The sequence below is a fragment of the Leptonychotes weddellii genome, chromosome 5 (genome assembly GCF_054177405.1).
Source record: "Leptonychotes weddellii isolate Sample4059 chromosome 5, ASM5417740v2, whole genome shotgun sequence".
In the NCBI taxonomy this organism is placed as follows: Eukaryota; Metazoa; Chordata; class Mammalia; order Carnivora; family Phocidae; genus Leptonychotes; species Leptonychotes weddellii.
Genome location: NC_138373.1, coordinates 22,662,674 through 22,688,848, shown reverse-complemented (window position 1 = coordinate 22,688,848; position 26,175 = coordinate 22,662,674). Strand labels below are relative to the sequence as shown.

The 26,175-nt window shown below is 38.2% G+C and overlaps 1 protein-coding gene across 5 annotated transcripts in view; it reads right to left on the bottom strand.

The window, feature by feature from the left end:
* Nucleotides 1–26,175, bottom strand: part of SMG1 (SMG1 nonsense mediated mRNA decay associated PI3K related kinase) — a 106,320-nt gene that overhangs the window by 38,943 nt on the left and 41,202 nt on the right. For all 5 annotated transcript variants that reach the window (XM_081819940.1, XM_081819942.1, XM_081819939.1 and 2 more), the window contains 21 exons: nt 25,986–26,083; nt 23,608–23,781; nt 21,680–21,904; nt 19,911–20,012; nt 18,979–19,248; nt 17,310–17,440; nt 16,966–17,127; nt 16,192–16,310; nt 15,449–15,536; nt 15,258–15,359; nt 14,421–14,561; nt 13,666–13,865; nt 13,046–13,242; nt 12,729–12,890; nt 11,586–11,740; nt 8,689–8,831; nt 8,345–8,546; nt 5,043–5,152; nt 4,207–4,354; nt 3,678–3,837; nt 2,543–2,663 (listed from right to left, as the gene is read on the bottom strand). In XM_081819940.1, coding sequence (XP_081676066.1) covers nt 2,543–2,663; nt 3,678–3,837; nt 4,207–4,354; nt 5,043–5,152; nt 8,345–8,546; nt 8,689–8,831; nt 11,586–11,740; nt 12,729–12,890; nt 13,046–13,242; nt 13,666–13,865; nt 14,421–14,561; nt 15,258–15,359; nt 15,449–15,536; nt 16,192–16,310; nt 16,966–17,127; nt 17,310–17,440; nt 18,979–19,248; nt 19,911–20,012; nt 21,680–21,904; nt 23,608–23,781; nt 25,986–26,083 — 3,210 coding nt within the window. The remainder of the gene's footprint in view (nt 1–2,542; nt 2,664–3,677; nt 3,838–4,206; nt 4,355–5,042; nt 5,153–8,344; nt 8,547–8,688; nt 8,832–11,585; nt 11,741–12,728; nt 12,891–13,045; nt 13,243–13,665; nt 13,866–14,420; nt 14,562–15,257; nt 15,360–15,448; nt 15,537–16,191; nt 16,311–16,965; nt 17,128–17,309; nt 17,441–18,978; nt 19,249–19,910; nt 20,013–21,679; nt 21,905–23,607; nt 23,782–25,985; nt 26,084–26,175) is intronic.

Here is a 26,175-nt window from a genome sequence, read left to right as displayed (position 1 = left end):
TCAGCTTCCTCTCTTCCCACTCTCCCTTAGGCAAACTGTCACCTAAGAATCTTTCATTAAGGCTGCTGGCCTTCACATATTTTTTTCCAACCAGTCTACTGCCTTCCATCTCATCCCTACCTCCCTTAAGTATCAGCTTAAATGTTACTTCCTCCCCAAATCCTGTTCTGACTGATCCCTAGGATTAAATCTGTGCCCTTGTTGCATGTTCTTTAGCACCATGTACAAGCACTTCCACTCAGCACACCATACTGCTGTCCCTTGTTTGATGTTTTCCCTGCTAGACTTTAGAATCACTGTGGTCCCTGGAATGCAGAAAACAAGCTTGTCTTGTTCACCGTTACATCCCAACTTGGAGCACAATACCTGGCACAAAGCACACACTTCATAAGCACTTGCTGAAGAAGGAAAAAAGTGAGGAGGAGTGGAGTTCTGTCTCCAACTATAACCGCTGGGTTACTGACTTTTTATTCCCTATTTATTTATTTATTTATTTATTTATTTATTTATTTATTTGACAGAGACAGAGACAGAGACAGCGAGAGCAGGAACACAAGCAGGGGGAGTGGGAGAGGGAGAAGCAGGCCTCCCGCCGAGCAGGGAGCCCGATGTGGGACTCGATCCCAGGACCCTGGGATCATGACCTGAGCCGAAGGCAGTCGCTTAACCAACTGAGCCACCCAGGCGCCCTATTCCCAATTTTAAAACTTGTTCAATAAGGGAAGGATGAGAAAGAAGATGATATCTGTAGTCCTATTATATGCCATGCTCTGTGCTATTTCCTGTAATCCTTATAAGAATCTCCTGAGCAGGGGCGCCTGGGTGGCTCAGTCGTTAAGTGTCTGCCTTCAGCTCAGGTCATGAATCCAGGGTCCTGGAATCGAGCCCTATATCAGGCTCCCTGCTCAGCAGGAAGCATGCTTCTCCCTCTCCCACTCTCCCTGCTTGTGTTCCTGCTTTCACTATCTCTCTGTCAAATAAATAAAATCTTTAAAAAAAAAAAAAAAAAAAGAATCTCCTGAGCAAGTAAATACCCATGACTGAAGAGGAAAGTGACTCAAAAGTTTAATGGCTTGCCCTAGGTCCTTCCACTTGCAAATGCTGGGCTAAGGATCCAACCCAAGTGTATATGGCAAGGAAGGTCCAGGTGAGTCACAGTTCCCAGCAATCACTCTGCAATCCAAGTCCATACCCCAGCAAAACCTTACTTGAAATTTAATACACAAATGTATTCAGTAACCTTAGCTACCACATTTTCAACTAAACTTCTACAGAATTCTGGCAACTTTTCAATTTTTAAGCAATAAAGTAAATCGCTAGCATCCCTTTAACATGACAGACAGTTCTTTCTTAAAAATGAGACCTACTAAAAAAAATAAAAAATTTTTAAAAATTTAAAAATGAGACCTACTTAAAAAAAAGAGAGACCTACTAATACATATACAAGTACTACTTCTCTATTCACTTGGAGTGTTTAAAACTTAACATTCACAGTACATTGTATCTGACAAAGAATTTGTATCCAGAACAAATAAACAAGTCTATGACTTGATTAAAAATGGGCAGGATTTGAACACTTAACAAAGTAAGATATACAATGGGCACTATGCAAATGAAAAGATGCTCAATCTCATTAATCACCAGGAAAATGCAAATAAAACAATGAGGTACTATTATACACTGGTGCCAGTGACTAAAATTAAAGACCCAGCACTACCAAGGATGAAGATGCCAGAAGAAATGTACACTTTCTAGAAAATGTCAAACTATTTTTAACATTAAACTATATGACCCAACAATTTGACTCATAGGCATTTACTCAAGAGAAACACAAATATATGTCCACCCAGAGACCTGTACATGAATTTCATAGCAGTTTTATACATAGTAGTCCAAATTTTAAAATAAACAACTCCAATATCCACCAAAAGACCCAGAGATAAATTATGGTATACCCATAGAATGGGCAGTACTCAACAACAGGAAGGATCACAGTACTACTGCACAAAACATAGGGGAACCTTAAAAATAAAATGCTGAACAAGAGAAGCCAAACACAAGAGAGCTGTAGGATTCCATTTACATAAAACTTTAGTAAAGACATGTTTAATCTGGGGCACCTGGGTGGCTCAGTCTTTAAGCATCTGCCTTCGGCTCAGGTCATGATCCCAGGGTCCTGGGATGGAGCATCGGGCTCCCTGCTCAGGGGGAGACTGCTTTTCCCTCTCCCACTCCCCCTGCTTGTGTTCCCTCTCTCACTGTGTCTCTCTGTCAAATAAATATATAAAATCTTTAAAAAAAAAAAAAAGACGTGTCTAATCTACAGTGATAGAAGACAAATCAGCGGTTGTCCAGGACAGGACAGATGGGAGAGGTGACTGGGAAGAGGCATAAGGAAACTTTATGGGGTAAGATCCATGTTTTGTATCTTAATTGTATTGGTGGTTACACTGGTGAAGATGTGTCAAAACTCATGGAATTGTACACTTAAAATGTGTAAGTTATATCTCAATCAAAGCTATTAAAAAACCAACCTAATTACCTTTTATTTTCTCCAACAATTGACTCTGGTACATGGTATATCTTAATGCCTGCATCCATGGCCTCACATCATGCTGTTTACATGAACGCAGAGCTTCACTGAAGAGTGGAATAAGACAATCCTGCCAGAGAAAAACCAAAACTACTTAATGTAAACAGCCTCTTATATGTTCATAGGTTGAGGTAAGCTGCACCCCCATAAGCCAACTACTCCAGGCTCATCTAATTAAACTCTCCACTTTCTTCACTATCTTCTGATCATAAGAGGAAAGACACTGTAAGAGCAAAATGTTTTGGGGGAAAAAAAAAATTCCAATTTATCAATATACTGAATAAAGCACACTTTTATAAAAAATAAACACAGCATATTTACTATAAAGTTGAATTACAGAGAAACATAAAACTATTGGCTTTATAAGCAGATTCTCATAGACTATAATTCCCTTGGGAAGGGCCCATCTTTGGTTAAACTTTACCCTATCTGGAAGAGATGAGGTGTCTTCATTATTATTATTAACTTTTTTTTTTTAAGTAAGCTCTTCGCCCAACATGGGGCTTGAACTCACAACCCTGAGATCAGGAGCTGCATGCTCTACCAACTGAGCCAGCCAGGTGCCCAAGAGAGTCTTTGTTTTAATCAAATCTAAAATTTGTAACACCCATCAATGGAAAACATATTTATATACACCAACCCTTCTTCCAAAAAAAAAAGAAAAAAATTAAGCAATTAGCCATCCTTGAAATGACATATCTTAGGTTCCTCCATCTGCCTCACACACTTCTCAAATGAAAATGTGCCTGAAAGTGACATTTTAGATTTCTGGGTTTACTAGCTTGTCCAACAAATGCTACTTTAAAAAGTCAAAAAAATCTTGGGGCACCTGGGTGGCTCAGTCAGTTGGGTATCTGACTCTTGGTTTTGGCTCAGGTCATGATCTCAAAGGTGTGGCATTGAGCCCTAAGCTGGGCTCCAGGCTCAGCGGGGAGTCTGCTTGAGATTCTCTCCCTCTGCCCCTTCTCCACGCTCTCTCTCTCTCTCAAATAAATAAATCTTAAAAAAAAAAATTTTTTTTTTTCTACACGAATGCCTATTAATGTTCAGAAGAACATCCTGATAAGGATACACACATACACACCTCTGTTGAAAGTCTGTTAGAAACTGTGTTCTCCAAAGCAGAAGAGCAATACAGCTGTAAGGTACTTAGAACTGGCAGAGACTGTGAAACTGTTAAAGTAGAAAGTCTCAGTGGTCCAATAGCTATGCGGGAGGTTTGCTTCAAGTACTTTACCACATTTCTGAAACAAAATATTCACTGTCAATTAATAAATGAGATTTTCCAACCTGGTAATCATTGAAGGGATAAGGTGGTTTGGTAAGATGCTACTATAGTGGCATCCAAAGAGGAGGAAGGAAGAGGAGCTGCCTGCCCTTTAGTAAAATTACATAAGCAAGTCAAGACATGCTTCTGGGGATTTCTACAGTTTAGTTAGTTTCAACCTCTATATATGTTGCCAAGTGGCATTCTTGTGTCATGACTTCTACAACTAAAATGAAGCTATCATGACTAACATTGTAGTGATCACATAATCGACTCCTCCCCAAAGGACATACATTTACCATATGGTATACATAGTGCACACCAACCTCTTTAGGATTAAACTTACTCAGTTATGGACTGCCACTTCTGATCTTGTTCTATATGGTTTAAAGCGGTTGCCAGACAAACAGAACTTCTCAACAACTGAACTTCAATGGATTTCTGAAGTTCCCTTGGATCCGGACTTAACATATTAGGAAGCAGTTTTTTCATATCTACAGAAGTTAAATAAATTCCGTGAAGTTAATTTGCTTTTAATGTGTTAAGAGTGATAAGATATTTTGACAGTATTAAAAAGTTATCACCAATGAAAACATTCTTTCATATTTAAATGCAGGTAGCTGAACACTATGATTAAGCATTTCTGATAGCTATGTAAAAAATATAGTCCACATTCAAATTATATCTCAGACCTGCCTCAAAACAGCTGATTTCCAAAGTTCCAAAATCAGCAAATCAACCTACTACATTTAAAAGGGCAAATCTAGCCCTACTTTGCAAACCTTACTGAATCTAGCAACTCAATACTAACACACAAACTACTCACCATACTAACGTTAGTGTAATATTTTACATAATGTTCAGTTGTGGTAAGAAAGTTAATGAACCACAGTAAAAGGTCAAGAAAAATATTTAGCTTAAAGACTACTTAAACTTTTTCAAACGTGGCTAGATAAATCTCAAAGTCTTACAATAGCCTTTTTTTAGTTTAATTTTACTTACATTGTTTTTATTTGCCAAATCAAACATAAGTAAAACAGACCTAAAGATGTTCCTTAACATATGATTCTGCTCCAAAATAAATGTACAAAAACTTCCAGATTTTCCAGTAAAATACTAAGCTAAACATCTTGAGCAACATGTCTATAAAATACTTAATTCTAAGATTATTATTTCAAATACCTATTTTCTCTTTTGATCCTCCAGCAAGTAGATTGATATTTTCTCCTGGTAACAATTCTAATTGCTCAGTACACTCAACAAATTCTCCAGATTCAAAACTGCTTAGTGATCTGTAATTAAAATACCAGTTAGCTTGTATTACACTTATCCAGCCTGTGGGATCATTCAAAAAAAGTAGAACAAATTCTAGAAAAACACAGCACAGTTACACAGCATTCTCTTGATGAGGTTCCTTCTATGTAGGCCATCATTTTTTATTTCTATTTTGAAGATGTGACTACCGATTTAATTAGCACTAAAATCAGAGTGGCAAACCAGAAAGCCACAGCTATAGTAGTCATTCACAGTTTAGCATACTCACCCCTCCATGTTTCCTTCCTCTTTTGGTAGCCTGTTATCTTCGGGGGCCCATCCAACAAACTGACAGATCTCTGCAGGGCAATGCTAACATCTGATTCTCCCCAAACTACCTCTAAATTCGCTACATGGCCCCATTCCCCACCTAAAGCCCAGGCCCCTGGGGGGCTCCTGTTCTATTATCTTAGCCTTCCATCTCATCCCACCTTTCACTGCTGGCCTCCCTCCCTCTCTCCCTTCTCCAACGTGTTTCACAGAAGCGGTTTCTCTTTTTTTTTTTTAAGATTTTATTTATTTATTTGACAGAGCACGAGAGAGGGAACACAAGCAGGGGGAGTGGGAGAAGGAGAAGCAGGCTTCCCGCTGAGCAGGGAGCCCGATGTGGGGCTGGATCCCAGGACCCTGGGATCATGACCTGAGCCAAAGGCAGACGCTTAACAACTGAGCCACCCAGGCACCCCGCTGTTTCTCTTATTTAAAAGAATTCTTCCTTTCCATCTCCTTATGCCTCTGAAACTCCTTTAGTCATGTAGCATCAATGTTAGGACGAGAGGCCTTCTAGCTCCTTACCTACTGGCTGCTACTTTCAGACACTCACTCTGTTCCCATTCCTACTATAGCTGCTTTCCAACCAAGACGATGACTCGGTTTCTTAATCTCTATTTTCCATTAATCCATTCTTCTTTTCCTGTCCCTCTCGCTGTGCCCCTCCCTTACAACACAGCCTGAATCCAGCACTAGAAATGTAACATCAATGACTGCATCTGCCTCCCCCTTATAAGCTCCAAACCTGGACCAAGGCAACCACGTGCTTCTCATGTGAGCCGCAACTGATGGAACTGTCGAGGTTTGGTAATAACACCCTTATCATTCCTGCCACTACAGGGTCTGACTTCTCTCCAGTGGCAGGTTCCCTGTGTCCCCACTAGGCTCTACAATGCCCTCACACTCTCAGCTAATGACTGACTCCTCAAAACACACACACACACACACACACACAGCCTGACAGGCTTTCATTTCCTCTACTCTTACTCTTAATCCACCATCTACCCGCTCCCAAAACTCTGTCCATATCCAACTACTTTCCTTGCGTGCAAAAAAGGAGGGTTCTTTTTTCCAGTTAATCCTTCAATCAATGTTCTTTATCCTGTTTCTTCAACCTCTGCTTTCTAGTCACTCCTTCCCCTGAGCTTAAAAGAACACTTAATCTCTCCAATACTTCAATACACAACATTGTCCTCCAGCCACAGCTTGCACTCCTTGACTTCATGAAGAACTCACTACCCAAGTAACCTTTAGAGCTTTTGATTTCCAAGTTTCTTCACTACTCAATAGTATTCAGCCTGGCTGCTTCTCCTTCTCTCTCTCTCTCTCTCTCCAAAGCTCTTCTTGCGTGCAGTCTCTGGAACTCCTAACAAGGCAGACTACCCCAGTCTGGTTCTCCTACATCTCGGAACTCTTCCTTCCTCAGTGTCTTTGTGTTTTTTATCAATGGCTTCATCTCCCCTCCCTTAACAAAGATGCTTGTAAGGAGTCTGTCCTTGGCCCTCTTTACTTTTCACTCACCCATCCCCAGGGCTTTATCTGTAACTGGGTAGCTTACAAAGGCTCTGGAGTACACAGGAGTTTGAAAAGAGGGTTTTTTACTGTCACCTACATGTAAATGATCCCCAAATCATTCTCTAGCTTAGACTTTTCTCCTTTGCTCCAAATCCAATTCTTAATTGCTTATTAAACAATCTCCTCTGCATGTTTCATTTGCACCTTAAACACACCTCATTGTCCTGTGTGCTCCTACTTCAATTAGTGTCTGTTTCTCCCTCTACCTCTGTCCCACAGGTTAGTAGTCTACATGCCACCACCCTTGCCATCAATCCACCCAGTCTCTTCACAACACAGCAGAGTGAACCACTAAGTCAGATCAGGACATGCCTCTCCTGTTCAAATCTCACCTAAGATTTTCTCTCTCATTAGGAGTCAAAGTCCTTCTCACAGTTCCCTCCTACTCTCTACCCTTATCTCTTATTATTCACTCTGCTTCAACCAGAGTGGCCTCCAGGGTATTTCCAGAACACTCAAAGCACATAATTCTTCCATCAGACCGGTTTCCTCAAGTCTTTGCTCAATGTCATGCTGATGGCATTCCCAACCTTGTCTGTCTGTCTGTCTGTGTCTCCTCTAGAAGGGAGCTCCTCAAGGGTCAGAACTCGTGTTTCATGAAATGTTGCACCCCACTGACTGGCATATAGTACACGCTCAATGGAGAAATTACCCATTAACACATTTACTTTTTAGAAGCTGGGCTTCTCGATGGGAAGGACAGCTAATGACCTGTGTCCAAGCCACTTACGGGTATACAGATTTTGAATTAAGGGAATATTTTGTGGAGTTTTTTAAATTTAAATATTTATTTAAGTAATCTCTACACCCAATGTGGGACTTGAACTCATGACCCCAAGATCGAGAGGCGCATGCTCTACCAACTGAGACAGCCAGGCGCCCCAGTACATACATTTTAAATTAAGGTATTAATAAATACACAGAGGAACAACAAGAAGAAAAAAGACAAGAAAGGGAATTTAATTTACAAATGTTCATAAACTGCACTCCTTAGAATATTTTCAATCAATTCAAACCTACTTTACAAACAGTCATCAAATGTGACCCTTTCTAAAGCAGTAACAAATTTCTCTTTATATTTATTTTGTAAGCTCTAAGAATCAATACCGAATGACTGTTTCAACAGTGACAAGACTGTTTTCCCACTGCATGAATACCTTCCTCACCTCTAATGTTGGTTTCTCACTGTAGTCATTTTCAAACAGCAATATTATTAGAACTTCAAATATCTTGCAATAGTAGGTATGACCAATTTCAATATTTTTCTGTCGTAGAGGAAGACTTTAAAGCTACTGAAAATTTATTTAAATGAAAAAAGTCCTTACTTTATGTAGTTGAAATCAGCTTTCAGGTTGAGAGAAGTGCTGCTGGTACTCTTCTTCAAGTCGTGGATAGCATTCTGCCACTCCTGTACGGCAGCCCAATCAGCAATGGAAATGTAGCACTCACACGCTTTATTTCCCAAATAATTTATAACCTCAGGGGAAGAGTCAGTTGGCTTAGACAACACAGTTTTTCTGGATTCACCTGAGTGAATGTATTTTATAAAACAGAGAGATCCAGGGCAGTTATAAATATTTTAAAGAGCACAGAAATCTAAAAATACACAGTAAGATCGTCAGTACAAACTATCTGACTACAGCTTTTTATTTACATTCCAGAAGCTCACCGTTCAGAGAATGTTTGGGGCTGGCACTGTTCCGCCCAGCGTTGGCCAACGTGAGAACAGATTTCTCAAAGCTGGAGATGCAGCAATCGATGCCTGTCATGGCGCACAAGTGCTCCTGGTACTCCACAGAGGCCTTTTCAAACCTTTAATGCAAATTCAAACAGTCACTATTTTTAATTATCCACAGAACTCACGTCCAAAAAAAAACAAACAAAAAATTAATCACTCAACAAATTGAGCAGGGCAATAAATAAACCGAGTGGAGACAATGAGTTAATTATTTTGTGTGGGGTTGGGGTGCACAAAATTTTATTTTTTTCCTCACAACAAATGAAAATAAATTCAAAAAAGAAAAAAAAAGGGAGGGGCGACTGCGTGGCGCAGTTGGTTGGGCGTCTGGACTCCTGGTTTCGGCTCAGGTCATGATCTCAAGCCCTGCACCAGGCGTCTCACTCAGTGTGGAGTCTCTTCAGACTTTCACCCTCTCCCTCTGTCCTTCCCTACTGTGCACATATCTCTCTCTCAAAAAAATAAATAAACAGAATCTTAAAAGAAAAAAAAAGGCATTATACAGTAACAGAAGGGGCGCCTGGGGGGTTGTCAGTTAAGCGGTTAAGAGTCTGCCTTTGGGGGCGCCTGGGTGGCTCGGTCGTTGGGCATCTGCCTTCGGCTCAGGTCATGGTCCCGGGGTCCTGGGATCGAGCCCCGCATCGGGCTCCCTGCTCGGGGGGAGGCCTGCTTCTCCCTCTCCCACTCCCCCTGCTTGTGTTCCTCTCTCGCTGTGTCTCTGTCAAATAAATGAATAAAATCTTTAAAAAAAAAAAAAAAGAGTCTGCCTTTGGCTCAGGTCATCATCTCAGGGTCCCAGGATCAAGCCCCACATCAGGCTCCCTGCTCAGCAGGGAGTCTGCATCTCTCTCTCTCCCTCTGCCCCTCCCCACCTCTCGTTCTCTCCTTCTCACTCTCTTTCTCTCATAAATAAATAAAATCTTAGGGAAAAAACACAAAGGTATCCTTCACTTTAAAAAAAATATATAACAGAAAATACTGGTAAGTATCTGATTTCAATGTACACAAAGGCTAAGAAGAATAAATTTTTAAGAATTCAAAAAGTAATAGATACTAATGACATAATTTGAAACTTTTAAGTACCAAAAACACCATAAATATTAAAAACAAATTACAAATCAAGAAATTAGATAGCATCAACAATCTCGCTGTATAATAAAATCTCACAGATCAATACAGGAAAAAATGAGAGCCCATGAAGACATAATCTACATTTTTAAAAATCACAAATGATCAACAGAACATATGGGGAAAGTCCTACTATTAATCATTAATAAACAAATGTAAATTAAAACTATCTTCACTGATGATGATGGCAGGGCTGTTTTTCAGAGACCCTCAGTACAAAGGTGAAGGGAAGGGGTTATTCTTCTATTGTTAAGGATTAAACTGGAAACAGTTTTCTGTATAGTAACTTAGCAAAAGAATGTACCATAAGCCTTATGGTCTATAGCCTTTCTTCTAGTAAATCAACTTGAAGGAATGAATTCAAAGAAAATAAACACAACTATAAGCTATAAAGAATTAAGTACATGGTACATTAAGATTAGTAAAAAACATAAAAAATAACCTTACCTTCCAATAAAATTAACACTGTAGAATATTTAACATGGGAAAAATATTTTTTAAAATATTGCTGAGTGGCAAAAGCAAAATGAGGTAACCAGCAAAAACACAGTGATTTCTGGGAAAAGACTGTATATGAAAGAAAAAAAGAACTAAAATGGCATGTACACCAAAACTAACAGTTTTCACTGGCAGATGGAATTATGAGTTCTTTATTTCCTACATTTTCCAGATTTGGTAAAACTGACAAAAATATACACAGACTATTATGGTTCATGTTCATTTACCTAGCGAAATCAAGGAAGTTTAAATGTTAAGTGCACAGGGCTAATGAGCAAGTACTCTAGTTTGTACCAGACTCTGAAATGAAAGATTATCAATTACGGATCAAGTTCAAAAATATATAAAACAAGTATGGGGCGCCTGGTAGCTCAGTTGGTTAAGCGTCTAACTCTTGATTTAGGCTGAAGTCATGATCTCAGGATCATGAGATCAATCCTCACATCAGGCTCTGTGCCAGGCATGGAGCTCCCTTGAAATTCTCTCTCTCCCTCTCCCTCTGTCCCTTTTCCCTGCTCCCTATCAAGAGAGACAGAAAGATGGAAAGAAATACAGGAAGAAAGACAAAAAGAAAGAGGAGAGAAGGAGAGAAGGAAGGAGGGAAGGTAGGAAGGAAGGAAGGAAGAAAGAAATTAATTTACAAAACAATGGGCAGATCTTACTTTAAGGAAGACTTCTTACTAATCCATAAATAAGAAAGGCATCTAAGTTTTGCTGCTACTTAAAGAACAGACTAAAGATGACTCCTAGTAAAGTGACTTACAGCAAGTTTCAATTGCTGAAACTGAACAAAGCTGTTTTAACATTTAACTACAGGGGCGCCTGGGTGGCTCAGATGGTTAAGCGTCTGCCTTCGGCTCAGGTCATGATCCCAGGGTCCTGGATCAAGTCCCACATCGGGCTCCCTGCTAGGTGGGGAGCCTGCTTCTCCCTCTGCCTCTCTCTCTCTCTCTCTCTGACTCTCATGAATAAATAAATAAAACATTTAACTACAATGTTAGCCAGGAATACAGAGGATTTTTTTTTTTTAAGATTTTATTTATTTGACAGAGAGACACAGCAAGAGAGGGAACACAAGCAGGGGGAGTGGGAGAGGGAGAGCTGAAGGCAGACGCTTAATGACTGAGCCACCCAGGCACCCCAGGAATAGAGGATTTAAATGTAAAGACAACCTATCACCTATTTCCTTCCTTCCAACTTACCTCCCTTCAGCCTGCTGGGCCACTGAATTAATCCAGAGAAGATTCTTTCCAACAATGGAAGATGACCAGACAGCAATTCCCTGTATAGCTTCAGGACAATGAAGCTCACACAGCGCTTCTACCACCATCATGATGGTTACTTCCAATTCATTCCCCTGAGAGTTCATTCAGAAAAATTAATCATAGATCTCAATACCATTAAAATTTAAGTATCTACTAAATTTACTACTGATCACAATCTAAGCCCATTTAAAGGCAAATGTATTTCACAGTTATTTTTACAACAATGGTATTATATTATTAGATCAGAATTCTTGAAAATTTACACATAATGTATCTACAAAACGTAACAACCTTAACAACACATGGGTGTCAATCTTTACAAACTAAGTTACCCAAACATTTAAACTGTGGTATCTATACGAGTAACATATGAAGTAATTATACAGCAAAAATCAAATATAAATAACCATGAATTAAAAGATTATTAATTTTATGTCTGAATACTGCTTATTGATATTATATCTAATTAATAAGCATTTGCAGGGCGCCTGGGTGGCTCAGTTGTTAAGTGTCTGCCTTCGGCTTACATCATGATCCCAGGGTCCTGGGATCAAGCCCCCATCAGGCTCCCTGCTCAGCGGGAAGCCTGCTTCTCCCTCTCCCACTCCCCCTGCTTATATTCCCTCTCTCACTGTCTCTGTCAAATAAATCTTTAAAAATAAATAAACATTTGTTATTTTTGGATTCCACTTACTGAACCCATCTATAAGCCAGCACTTTCCCCATGTAACATTATATGTACCTTTGCATATATTATAAATTATATATACGTTCCTATACATTATACAATTCTTAAAAATTATGATGAGAATTTTCTTCTACAAATTTCTAAGAATTACCTTTAAAGTTCCAACCTTAAACATAAGTAATACATATTTTGACATGTTCTAAGTACAAAATATGAATAGGTGATTTGGAAGTTCTTGCTTTTACAAAATACTGAATCAAAACCTTTGAAATATAAGTTTTGAATGAATAGAAATTTTAACTTATTTCATCCATAGATTAAATCACAATAAAGGAATTAAACTCAAATTTTTGTAATTAACAGATTTAAAATTAACTCCAAATACACTTTACCTGAGATAGATTTGTCTTCATTTCTGTAAGCAAGTCAAAGCCGTGTCTCACGGTCACAGCAGGCTGGCCTGCCAACAACCCAACCCTCATAATGGAAAGTCGGATCCGTGTCAGCCAGTCTTGGCAAGTTTGGCGATTAGTATAAAAAAAAGTCCTAATGACCTTTAGAATAAAGAAAAAGAAGAGCTCAGGATTGGTTAAGATTCTAGGTATAGATGTCTCAAATACACAAGAGTATGGTGATTTAAGCTCTACACGCACTGCCAGGCTTGCCCATGAAAATGCTACAAAGCAACACTCAACCCACTGAAACCAACCTTGGGAGGTGATGTTAATGCATTAGCGCACCCCTCGTATGCATTATACATTAACTTCTCCAAATTTTCCAGATACTGCAGAAGAAGAACAAGTCTAAGCTGGTTGCTACTGTGGCCTTCATCATTGTCTGCAGTTGTCCACTGATTAACATCTTGATCGGGATTTAATGTGTGAGCTGCAAGACTTCTAATGATACCTTAAAGCAAAGACAACATTCCAAATTTAAAAGAAATCTTTAAAGATTCTAGAAGGTGGAGATAATTTCACAAAATCACATTTATCAAGCATCCTCTGTACATCCATCATTTAAAAACAAAACTCCCAACATGAGAGATCTCTTATTTTAGGGGAAAAAAATGTTTTCTCTACACAAATCCCCTAGTTTTTGTTTTTTTTGTTTTTGTTTTTTAAATCCCCTAGTTTTTGAACAGAAGTAGATAACCATGTTGTTGTCAACACAATTACTCGATGAAAGTTTGTCAGAGTATTAAAGATAAACAAAGCGTATACTCTCAAATTTTTGTTTTAACAAAGGTAAGAAGTCCATTCTTTCTTACTATAAGAAGGATTTGAAAGTATTTATATCACAAAGTTTGAAAAAGCACAAAGAGCTGATTACCTTCAATGGTCTGGAAGGTATCCTGAGCTCTGCCCAATGGGGTTCTCAACTTAGAGAGGACAGTGAACTGTGCTGCCTCCCAAATAGCCCACTGCCAAAGGATAGCATCTGTCTTTAGAAGATTTCGGGGAATTGTTGATTGGTCACGCTTATCCAGTCTCTGGCAGCTATAGAACAATCTTTCTAACCAATTGTCCTTCCTGGGAAAAGCAGTTTCATATTTAACAGACAATGACAACTTCATTAAAAAAAAAAAAAAAATTGCCACAGGAATAGGAGTAGGGGACTACAATTTTTCCTACCTCAAAACGGCAAAACCTTTAACACGGAGAAGCATTATATCCCTATCTTTCATTGTGAGGTCTTTTACAGTTAAAACCAGGATGGGGTATGGTGTGGATGGCTCATTAGGGGTAAATGGCTTATGATACTTCAGCTATCAGGATAAAACATTCATTGCAACTAAGCATCTGCAAAATGTCTATGTCCCTAGGCCTGTCCCCAAAGCATTCATGACTAGGTCAGAACAGTTAACTGTCAACATATTTCAATCTCAAAACCCATTTTTGTTTCTTCAGATACTATCTTCAAAGCAATTCTTCTTACTGCCGAAAACAAAAATAACCCATTTGAGAAGATATCACTTTCTATTCTGCCACTCCGGACATATTTTCTCCTCAAAATGGGAATAGGGTCAAGATATTCAAGAATATTTAAGTTACTTTCGCACATGAAGGAGTCAAAGAAAATCTTACCCTGTTCTGTGAGAATTCCCATACAAAATAAAACTAATAACATCAGAGAAATCTTGTGGATGGAATGTGTTACTTGGTGCTTTGCTCATGTGACTTCTTAATGCTAAAGAAATTTCTTGAATTTCTGTGTGATTGTTATTGCTGGAGAAAGAAAATAAAGTCACTGTTCCACAAAATGTTTTAGTTAAAAGGTTACTTCATACTGTAAATGGGCTATTTCCTTGCTAACTAAATGTAGGAATGAAAAAATAAAACTGAGACTTCAAAATAGAGATGTTACAACTTGAAAATTAACTTAATCAAAAACAATAAAGACTACACTTGAATTCTTCAAATAACTGTACTAAGAAACACATTTTGGCATATGTTATAAATTATTATATATAGGGGCGCCTGAGTGGCTCAGTCGTTGGGCGTCTGCCTTCAGCTCAGGTCATGATCCCAGGGTCCTGGGATCCAGCCCCACATCAGGCTTTCTGCTCAGCGGGAAGCCTGCTTCTCCCTCTCCCACTCCCCCTGCTTGTGTTCCCTCTCTCGCTGTCTCTGTCAAATAAATAAATAAAATCTTTTTTTTAAAAAAATTACTATATATATTATTATATATATTATATAAATTATTCAGTACTTATTATCATGAGTTTCTAAGTTTATAAAAAATATTAAACTTTGTTACTTTCTTCTAGACCTGCACAATTTGATCCTCTGGCATCTCTTCAGTCACTGAGAGGTGCCATACGAGACATGACATTAATTCACTATTAGGCAATTTGTCTCTTCCTAAAGGACTACTAGGCAGTCAAACAGTGGGATGCTTTTGTTCCAACACAACTGTTATACCTCAAAACAACATCTAAAGGAATTGATTTCAACAGCTTTCCAAATGCTTGTCGAATACGAGTTCCACTATGGACAAGTTGAACACGGCAAACATCAACACACCTACAAAAAGATGAAACAGATAATATGAGTGTGGCAAAAGCTTTAAGTTATTAGGACTAGGGTGAGATGATAGGATCTTTAATCCATACCTCTGTAAAAGATCGTCTGGCAAAGAAGAAGACAAAGCATGTAGACTGCTGCATGCTTGCAGACAGATATTCACATCTTCAACAAGAGCTATTAGGAATTAAAAGACACTTTCAGCTTGCCAAAAGAAATTATATACCCGCATGTCGTAACTTCCCGAACCCATTCACTCATTCAACAGTTAAGTGCCTCCCAGGGACGAGGCCCTGCTCCTGCCTAGGACCCTTGCTGGTAGAAACGTTTGGGAAAATCACACATTCAACAAAATCCAACGTCACGAGCCTTCACCTCAACCATTTTCTTAAAGAAATTTAGAAGTATACGGAATGTAAAAACATTCACATAAGCTTAAAAATGTGACAATCACTTAAAAACAAATCACATATTAAGAATAACTTAAGACAGGGTGCCTGAGTGGCTCAGTTGTTAAGCGTCTGCCTTCAGCTCAGGTCCTGGATTGAGTACCGCATCGGGCTCCCCACTCAGCGGGAAGCCTGCTTCTTCCTCTCCCACTCCCACTCCCCCTACTTATGTTCCCTCTCTCACTGTCTCTCTCTCTGCCAAATAAATAAAATCTTTAAAAAAAAAAAAAAAAGAATAAGTTAAGACAGATTATGCATTTGCCACTGAGATAGGAATTATACATTTCATGTTATGAAAATGTTCAAGTGACTATCTTTCTCTCATGACCAAAGATCCCTTGTAAGAGCAGGTAACAGAATTTTTAAAAATCACAGAATCTTACTGTTGGCTAAAAGGCCTTTGCAAAATTTATGGAAAGATGGAAGAGAAAATAAAGGTGCATATGTTTCAGACTTCTTCATTAAAACAGCCACTTCCAAAGCCCAGGTCATTAACAGTTTCCTGAAACACAAAATAGCCAGTCGACTTTACATTAAAAAAGAAAGAACAATATAAAAATATATTCTTCTTACATTACTTTGCTTTTGGTTTTTTTAAACATCTCAAGCAACAGGAAAAACAAACTATAGAAATTCCTTTGTCAAAAAGTTGTATGCTTTTTAAGAAAATTTCCCCGGGGCGCCTGGGTGGCTCAATCAGTTAAGGTCTGCCTTCAGCTCAGGTTATGATCTCAGGATCCTGGGATGGAGCCCCATGTGGGGCCCCCTGCTCAGCGGGAAAGCTGCTTCTCTCTCTCCCTTTCCCCCTTCCCCCTGCTTATGCTCGCACGCTCTCTCAAATAAATAAAATCTTAAAAAAAAAAAAAGAAAGAAAAAAAAATTTCCCTAAACTAGCATTAAGTTGGAGCAAAGAATATTAAAAAAACCTCTACAGATACATTCTTCTACAAAACATTGCAGGGCAGGGAGGTTTCATTTAATTCTTTTGGGAAAGAACATGAAATCCTAGACTAAATAATAAAGCTGTATTTTGAAGTGTTTCATAATGAAACTGCTCCACCCTACTACCTCGATAATCTGGATTTCCTATCTCAAATTACATAGCTAAGTTAATAAAAGTTAAGAACACTTAATATTAGGAAATATTATTTAGTTACCTTGTATCCTGGTTAAGATTATCTTTCTTAAGCAATATTCCCAGGAGATTCAGTATAATTGAGAAATGTTTTTTTGTAGCTGTAGTTACAGTACTTATCACAGCTCCATCAAACAAAGATGGGGATGAAGAACTAAGACTACTAGATATAAAGTGATCGTGCCTGGAAGACAAAGGGAAAATCATCTTTTCATCTCTAATTAAAAAAAAAAAAAAAGTAACTCCAAAGTCAACACGTATTTTTAAAAATCTATACTTTCAAGAGCCCATCCTCCCCTATAAAAATGAAAAAAAAAACAAAAAAAAAAACCCCTGTTTACAAGAAGTATCTGTACAGTAAAGTACCTGGTACAATGAGAATACAATGTGTAGAGCACGGCATACTGAATGGCGGGGAAGTGAACAGCCAGGTCACCATGCACAATCATCAGATTCTTACTCAGCAGGGCAAAGACAGTTGGAGATAGCGCCCACATCTGATGATGTACAAACGAAAACAAATGTTTGGCTCCTCCAAGACACACGAGCTTATTCCTCAAAATATTTTAAATTTTTAAAAGTTAAAATGACAGGGGCGCCTGGGTGGCTCAGATCATGACCTGAGCTGAAATCAAGAGTTGGACGCTTCACCGACTGAGTCACCCAGGTGCCCCTGAGCTGTACACTTTAAGTGGGAATTGTATGATGTTTGAATTATATAGCAATAAAGATATTTTTTAAAAAGAGAAAAAAACGGGTGCCTGGGTGGCTCAGTCGGTTAAGTGTCTGCCTTCGGCTCAGGTCATGATCTCAGGGTCCTGGGATCGAGCCCCACGGTAGGCTCTTTGCCCAGTGGGGAGCCTCCTTCTCCCTCTCCTCCTACCCCTCTCCCTGCTTATGTTCGTGCTCGCTCTGTCTCTCAAATAAAGTAATTTTTTTAAAAAAGAGAGAGAAAAAGATATTGAGCTGTATTTGGCCCATAGGCTGTAGTCTACTGAGTCCTGATTTAAACAAAGTCCTCTGTACCCCCCAATGTAGCAAATTGCCTCTCCTCAATTTTCGATACACTACACATGGCAAGGTGCCCTGTCCAATGAGAAAAAAGGAACATCTTGCCACTCTTAAGCTTTACCCATCCTTCCCTTTTCCTTCTGCTGCTAATACACTCCATTACACCTAACTGCCCCTTCCTGACCCACTCTCCCTGTTTCCAGAATGCAAGACAAAAAACCTCCTCAAATCTATATACAATGTGAATTCCTCAACAATGAAATTTTAGGGTCTGAGTAGAGTTTACTGTACACCATCAGCCATGACTAGCAGTGAGGGAAGGAACTGCTACTCATCGAGTGATACAAGGCAATCTAATCAGGAAAGCATGCAAATCTAAACATCAAACTTGACTTTCCCCTCCCTTCTCTTTTAGAAAACTTTATCCCTTAATTATATCCTATTTTTTTTTTTTATTAAAAGTAATGTCTTCCAATCCTGCAAGGTCTAACAGAAGGGAAAAAAATAAAGCAATAATTATCAATCAAAAGCAAGGTCACGTCAAATTTCTTAAAAGGAAGAAATCTTTATTCTATTCCCAAAAGAATATATGAATATTCCTAGAGAAAAGTAGGCACTCAAAAAGGAAGACCATATGTAAGCACTAATGTTAGTGAAGAGGAGAAAAGCAGGGAAGAAGGAGTTGCATATTAAAAGAACTATACAAATCTGAGCTGTGGAAAATGTTGACAAATTTTTTATAAGCATGCTAGAATACATACAAATTCATAAAAGACATTTTTTAAAAAATAAAATACAAAAAATCTTTGAAGCGTTGTCAAGGAAAGGAAGAGGAAAGCAAAATACAATGGCAAGAAAACATTCCTGTCAACTTTAATTATCCAGGCATGTCCTACATATGGCAGCGTGTTCTACAGTGACTCTGGAAATACTGACATGGTAATAGTAGTAAATAAGATAGGTAAACATGCAATGAAGAGACGGTTAAGTGAGAATAAACAAAGCACTGCAAGTAAAAACTCACCCCAATTAGTGAGTTTTTGGCATTTCCAATTGTAGTCAGGGCACTGAGGTCAAATATAACTACAAATTTTGCATTATCTACATTGAATACGTGATTTTTAAAAGCCTCATGTTTTATTTCAGAGCAGGCATCAGGAAGTTGTAGACTATGTAGCAGGTTGTTTAGGGCACAAGTCATTTCCCCCAAAATTAATTTATAGGCAGTCTCCAAAACAGGAATATTCTTCAGGCTGAGCACTGCTTGATAAACAGCATGGGCTACAGCAACAACCTTTAAAGAGAGAATTCAGGAAAGTGATAATTAAACGGAAAATAAAATTACTAACTGCATAATGTGATGATACAAATCAATTTTAAGACCAATAAATTCACTGTCCAAAACACCAAAGACCTAAATTTTTTTTAAAACCCAACCTTAGGGAACCTACATGTGTCAGTAAATTTATGTCAGTAAGTTTATAAAAATCTTCAAAACTTTATTACAGAGTCCTCTAAATTAAAAGTTCTTAAAAAGCCATTTTTAAAAAATGGCTGGGATCAAAATACACATAAAAAGAGCTATTTATTACAATTACTTTTCCTCTATCTACTTGGAAAGCCTGTAGTGGTTTTGACTGGGAGTCGGCTGAGAAGCTAATAATGAAATTTATGACATACACAGTATCTCTGAATTTATAACTTGATAAATTAACAGCTGCTTGTTTTATGAAATTTTAATAAAACAAACTTAATAAAAACAAATCATGGAAATCTGAAAAGAGTATGTGGCACAGTATGACAATCAACAAATACTAAGCTATATAAATCATTTAATCACTATATTTTAAAACATTTATCATTTCACTCCATTTCATTTATGTAGCCTAGTAAGTAACTTGAGTCAACTCTTCAATGACTGAAGTTACCAAAAGTCCTTGTCAATGCCACACTTACCTCCTTTTCTTTATGATAACGCAAAAATAGTAGTTTAGATGACGGTATGAAAAGTTTTTCTACAAATGATGATGGCAGTTTTGTATTTATCTGTTCAACAATCTGAAAGAATAAAATAAAAAGAAGTGAGCTACCAAGACACAACGGGACATGGGGGAACTTTACATGCATCAAGTTAACTGAAAGAAGCCCATCTGACATGGCTACACACTATGATTCCAACGATAGGACATTCTGGAAAAGGCAAAACTATGGAGACAGTAGTATCCACAGTTACCAGGGATTCAGGAGGGAGGAATAGGTGGAGCACAAGACATTTTTAGGGCAGTGAAACTATTCCATATGATACTACAATAATGAATATGTGGCATTATTCATTTGTCAAAACCCACAAAATGTACAATCCAGAGAGTGAACCCTAAGGTAAACTACAGACCTCAGTTAATAACATGTCAATTTGGTTCATCAACTGTAATAAATGTTCCACACTAAAGCAAGATGTTAATAATGACGGAAACTGGGACACCAGGGTGGCTCAGTCAGTTAACTGTCTGCCTTCGGCTCAGGTCATGATCCCAGGGTCCTGGGATCAAGTCCCCCATGGGGGAGGGGGGGGTCCTTGCTCAGCAGGGAGTCTGCTTCTCTGTCTGCCTACCGCTCCCCCTGCTTGTGTGCGCACACTCCCTCTCTCTGACACATAAACAAGACCTTAAAAAAAATAATGATGAGGGAAACTACTGTGGGAGAGCATATGGGAACTCCATACCTAAGGCTCAATTTTTGTGTAAACCTAAAAACTGCTCTGAAAAATATCTATTAATTAAAGAAGTAATATATCTAAACTGTATTTTAAGGCCTTAACATTATGACAGTAAAATGTCTAGACACCTAAATAGGATATATGTATCTATACTTAAAACATGGGCAATTTTTTTTTACATTGGCAAAGAGAGGTATAACTTTGGCAGAAATGTTCAGCAGAGTATCACCTAGAATTTGCTTTAAAACAATTCAGTTGGAGGGGCGCCTGGGTGGCTCAGGTGGTTAAGCGTCTGCCTTCGGCTCAGGTCATGATCCCAGGGTCCTGGGATCGAGCCCCGCATCAGGCTCCCTGCTCGGCTGGGAGCCTGCTTCTCCCTCTCCCTCTGCCCACCGCACCCCCACCCCCACTGTGATCTCTCTCTCTCAAATAAATAAATCTTTAAAAATAAAAAAAATAAAACAATCCAGTTGGGGATGGAGGCACAGCAAGGAAGAGGGAGGGAGTCAGAGAGGCCTAGATGAAACCAGATAGACCATGTGTTTCTAATTATAGAAAGAGTATTAAGTATACAGAGATTCATTATGCTATTCTGTTTTTTTTAATATACTTCAAAATGTCCATAATAAATGGGGGAGAGGAGGAAGAATATTTATGGTTAAGAATAAAAACTATAGAACAAGTTTCATATGGGAAACAAAACATAACAAGGTCTTTAAAAATAGTTATCAAGTACCCATATGATACTTATCAGGAATACTAGGTAGTCTTACGTGAAAGACAATGTTTCATCAAAGAAAAAAGAAGAAAAGGAATAAAAACTACACCGAGATCAAACACTAAAAGTAAACAGATAACAGAGCAAAAGCAAACTAGATTATATAAATAAGAACTAATGCACTCTTCAAAAAAACAAACATAAAAAACCAAGGCTTTCATTTCTTCCACACTAATTTAAGGGCCTGAATAAATACCGTATTAAAAAGCAAGGAAAAAAGAATTCACATACCAATGTGAGTAAATTCAAGACTGAGATGCTATAATCTGTACCGCAAGTCTGGCAGTTCTCCAGCTGATCTAATCCGTATGTAATGACCATGTCACAATGTATAGTCATGCTAGGATCCAAGCTGCCGAGCAAAACACCAACACACTCATTAGCAGCTGTCAACACAGCCTCAGAAAAAAACACTTGGTTTGCAGCCGTCACACATCTCATTACTCTGTATAGAACCTGCAAATGGGGAGAACAAGCAGCTTTTTAAAAAAATTCACATGCTTCCACAGAGTAAGAAAATAGTTTCTATTTAATGCAGTTTGAACTGAAAATTAACTGCCTGCCTTGTCAGTAGTCTCTTAATATTCTCGCTCTCGGTGGCTGAATAATAAAGGGTATCTTTAGTAAAATATGCAAAAATGATCTTGCCTAAAATATTCTAAAGTACTATTGTGACAGAAAATGGATCCTCTATTTCCCTTATACCCAATTTCTATCACCCTCTCTCCCCCAGCCAAAGTAACCAAGTGGCTGGAGCTCAGAATTTTTATATTCATGAAATTCACCAGTACTTGGAACAGTAGCATTAAACACAGGAATAACCTGCCATGAGAATAATCTTCCTACAATAAAGCACTTGGGCTTTTGGTAATCAATCTTTTAAAACTAAATACCCAAGTCACCTTAGCTTATGAACGTTCATGTACTGATGATCTCTTTGGAAAGGTTAAGTCTCATTCATAACATGTACCTATTTGACGATTATGAAAATCATGTAATTTCCAACCAAAAACCCCACTAAACTACAAGTCAGTATTAATGTACTAAATTTCTAATAAAAATAAGTTAAGAAACAAAGTGATACAGTATGCCTTTCTGTAATTTTCAACAATCACTACATATAGGCTTTAAACCTATAGGTTAAGAAGGCCTAAAAGACATTCATACAAGAATACATTAAATATGTAACTATCCTGGGAAATGATTATTTTCTTTCCTTTTGTTTTACATCTGAGTTTACTGCCTTTATTTCAACATTGACACAGTCACCAAACCACCAACTTTTAGAAAGGAATAAATGAAATGAAGACATTAAATCATCTTGTTCAGGTTTAAAATATCAAAATGCTGGCTTTAATTATCTTCAGGATCTGACATTTCTGTTCAAATACACAATTAACCTACCAAAAATTCATATAAAACTAATATCCTATTTTATTTGGCAATGTGTTCAACAGAAATAAATAAAAGTTAGACTTTTATCCTAACAGAAAATTTTAATCATTTAATATTTTATGACTCTATCACGCATGTTTCTCCCTTCTTATTCAAGAACAGTACAGTGACAGGTTCATTTCTCATGTCTATACACTGAGCCACTCACTGAACTGTAATAGAGTACAGCTAATGTTTGGGGCTGCTAAAGTGTGGTAATCATGCTGCCTCTTATAACTGATCTCAGACTACTAAATATTTAAGTTCTTGTATCTTTATAATCTTGGATGTCAGACTATCAAGTTGTTTCATCCTGTCATGCTCAGAAAAAATTACTTTTTGAGACTTTCTCTACAGTGCATTATTCTCATTATGTTGAAAAACTAAACTCAATAATTATAAAGCAAAAATTAAAATATTCCTTCTAAAGATTTTAAAAGGATATAAAAAAATAATCAATCTAAGAAAGATCTCATGAGAAAAAAGTTCATGCACATTTTAAAATGCAGTATAGCCTTTTTCTCATATAGGGGAGGGGACAGAAAGGAGATGGGATATAATAGGATTCCCTACTTTTCTGGCAATTTAAAGTAGCCACATATGTACAGACATACAAAACAAATGAAGGGTTAGTAACATAGTTCACTAGGTAAAGAAAAAGAAGCATTTACAATACACAACAATTTTGGTTTTGAATGATACTTAAAACTCCTAAAGACACTTACATCTGTTACATATGCCTCAGTGATTGGAGGACCCCGAATTGGGCTGAAGCGTTCCCCAATGCTCCTCACTACAGTACTGAACACCCGGAGAAGCGCGGCCAGCTTGGGTAGCGACACTGATGGAGGAGGAACATCTTCATCCACTGACTCCCCAGAGGCCACATGGCTGAGGTCCTAGATGTGCAATCACAGCACTCTTATTTAAGGAGCACATTGTTCAAAACAAACAAACTAACTCCCAATTTTTAAGTCAATTAACTTTGTTTTTACAAATAAAGGAATTTTAGCCTATCAGAAAAGAAACATGAGAGGTGCCTGGGTGGCTCAACTGGTTAAGCGTCCGACTCTCAATTTTGGCTCAGGTCATGATCTCAGGGTTGTGAGATCGAGCCCCGCATCAGGCTCCGCACTGGGCATGGAGCCTAAGATTCTCTCTCTCTCTACCTCTGGCCCCCATCACCAAAAAATAAAATAAAATTAAAAAAAAAAGTAATCTGTTAGAGAAAGGAACATGAATCTAAATGTAAAAGTAAATTATACTTCACTAATTAACAAATCTATACTTAAATAAGCCAAAAGTAACCTCAGTAGATTAAGAAAATAACTTCTCAGGGACGCCTGGGTGACTCAGTCAGTTAAGCGTCTGTCTTCGGCTCAGGTCATGATCCCAGGGTCCTGGGATGGAGCCCCGCATCGGGCTCCCTGCTCAACGGGAAGCCTGCTTCTCCCTCTCCCGCCCCCCCTGCTTGTGTTCCCTCTCTCGCTGTGTCTCTGTCAAATAAATAAAATCTTAAAACAAAACAAAACAAAAAACTTCTCATACCAACTCAGAAAGGTAGTGGGGGAAAAATAAATAGTACATATGCTCTGTTATATATAGGTATAAATGGAGCCAGAAACTTTTGCCATTCCTGAATTGGTTTCTACTAAAATCTTATTCCAGGTATTCTTTGAGCCACTCAACTCAATAATCCCCCCACACCAACATTATGCACACAAAGGGCAAATGGGGGAGAGAAGTGTTAAATTAGAAAATCTGGTTTACAAATCTAGTTAAGGAAATAAGATATACTCAAAAAAGATTGGCAAAAAATGGGATACTAGAACCAACATATACCTACATATAATTAAGCACCCAAAATAATAGAAGAGAATTTCATCTTATGGACACCAAGGAGGAGAGTCTTTACAAACCAGAATGGGCAGCTTCAGTGAGGTAGATCAGCATTAAAGGTGGGCTAGGAAAAAAGATATTCTAGGTGTGGAGGCAAAGAAACATGTAGAAGCAAAATTTTCCTTCCACTCTTCTCTGAAAGGCTCGAAATAGCATAGATGAAGCTAAAACATTATAGGAGCCTCAAACACCAAGCAAGAATCACGGTAGGCCTGAATAAGGAAGAACCACAAAGAAGTTCTCAGAGGACATGGCCAATTTAAGTCATGACCAGTGAGCTAAGAAAGCCAAGACCCAATACCAGAGACTTCAGTAGCACCCCTGAAGTCGCCATACTATACTTGTATAGCTGCAAAAATTTGCTAGAGCCAAGTCTTTTCCTGCAAAGCATGATCCAAGATCCCCACTATATGTAAAAGGAAAGTCTTTAGGGGCTTTTATACAACATCAATTCACATTACTTTTAATATGCTTTTGGTATCAAAAAATAAAAATGAACTATAGAAAATGTCTGAAAACTACTAGCCACCAGGAATATTTTAAGCTTTGCAAAATGAGGCCTGCTATTTTTCTTTCAGTCTTTCTGATAATTCAGCTGGTAACTTAAAAACAGCATCTAGGGGCACCTGGGTGGCTCAGTCAGTCATTAAGCATCTGCCTTCGGCTCGGGTCATGATCCCAGGGTCCTGGGATCGAGCCCCATATCTGGCTCCCTGCTCAGCTGGAAGACTGCTTCTCCCTCTCCAACTCCCCCTGCTTGTGTTCCCTCTCTCGCTGTCCTGCTCTCTCTGTGTCAAATAAATAAATAAAAGCTTTATTTAAAAAAAAGCATCTAAAATTTTTTTTTAATATTGCAATGGTCTTGTAATTTCTATTTAAATGTCAAGTGGTCTGAATTATTTTAAAATAAATCTAGCACTGTTAGGGGCACCCGGGTGGCTCAGTCAGTTAAGTGTCTGCCTTTGGCTCAGGTCATGATCCCAGGGTCCTGGGATCGAGCCCTACATCAGGCTCCTGCTCAGCAGGGAGCCTGCTTCGCCCTCTCCCTTTGTCCCTCCCCACCCCTGGTGCACACCCTCTCTCTCAAATAAATAAAATCTTTAAAAAAAAAATTTTTTTTTTTAAATAAAATAAATGTAGCACTGTTTAAGATTTTTGTTTGTTCTTAACTGAAATTTTAGGAAATAACTTTCTACATACTCACCTCAGCATATGCCTCCATGTCCTCTAGAAACTGACCAAGAAGAGTGGTAGAAAATGCAAGATCAGCTACCCAAAATGGCTCCAAACTCTGCAACCACCCTAGGAATCAAAAAATTCAAGAGTAGAAAAAAACAAAAAATCCAAATTAAAAATATATCTAAAAGACTTGTTTTAAAAGTTATCTGGTTTTC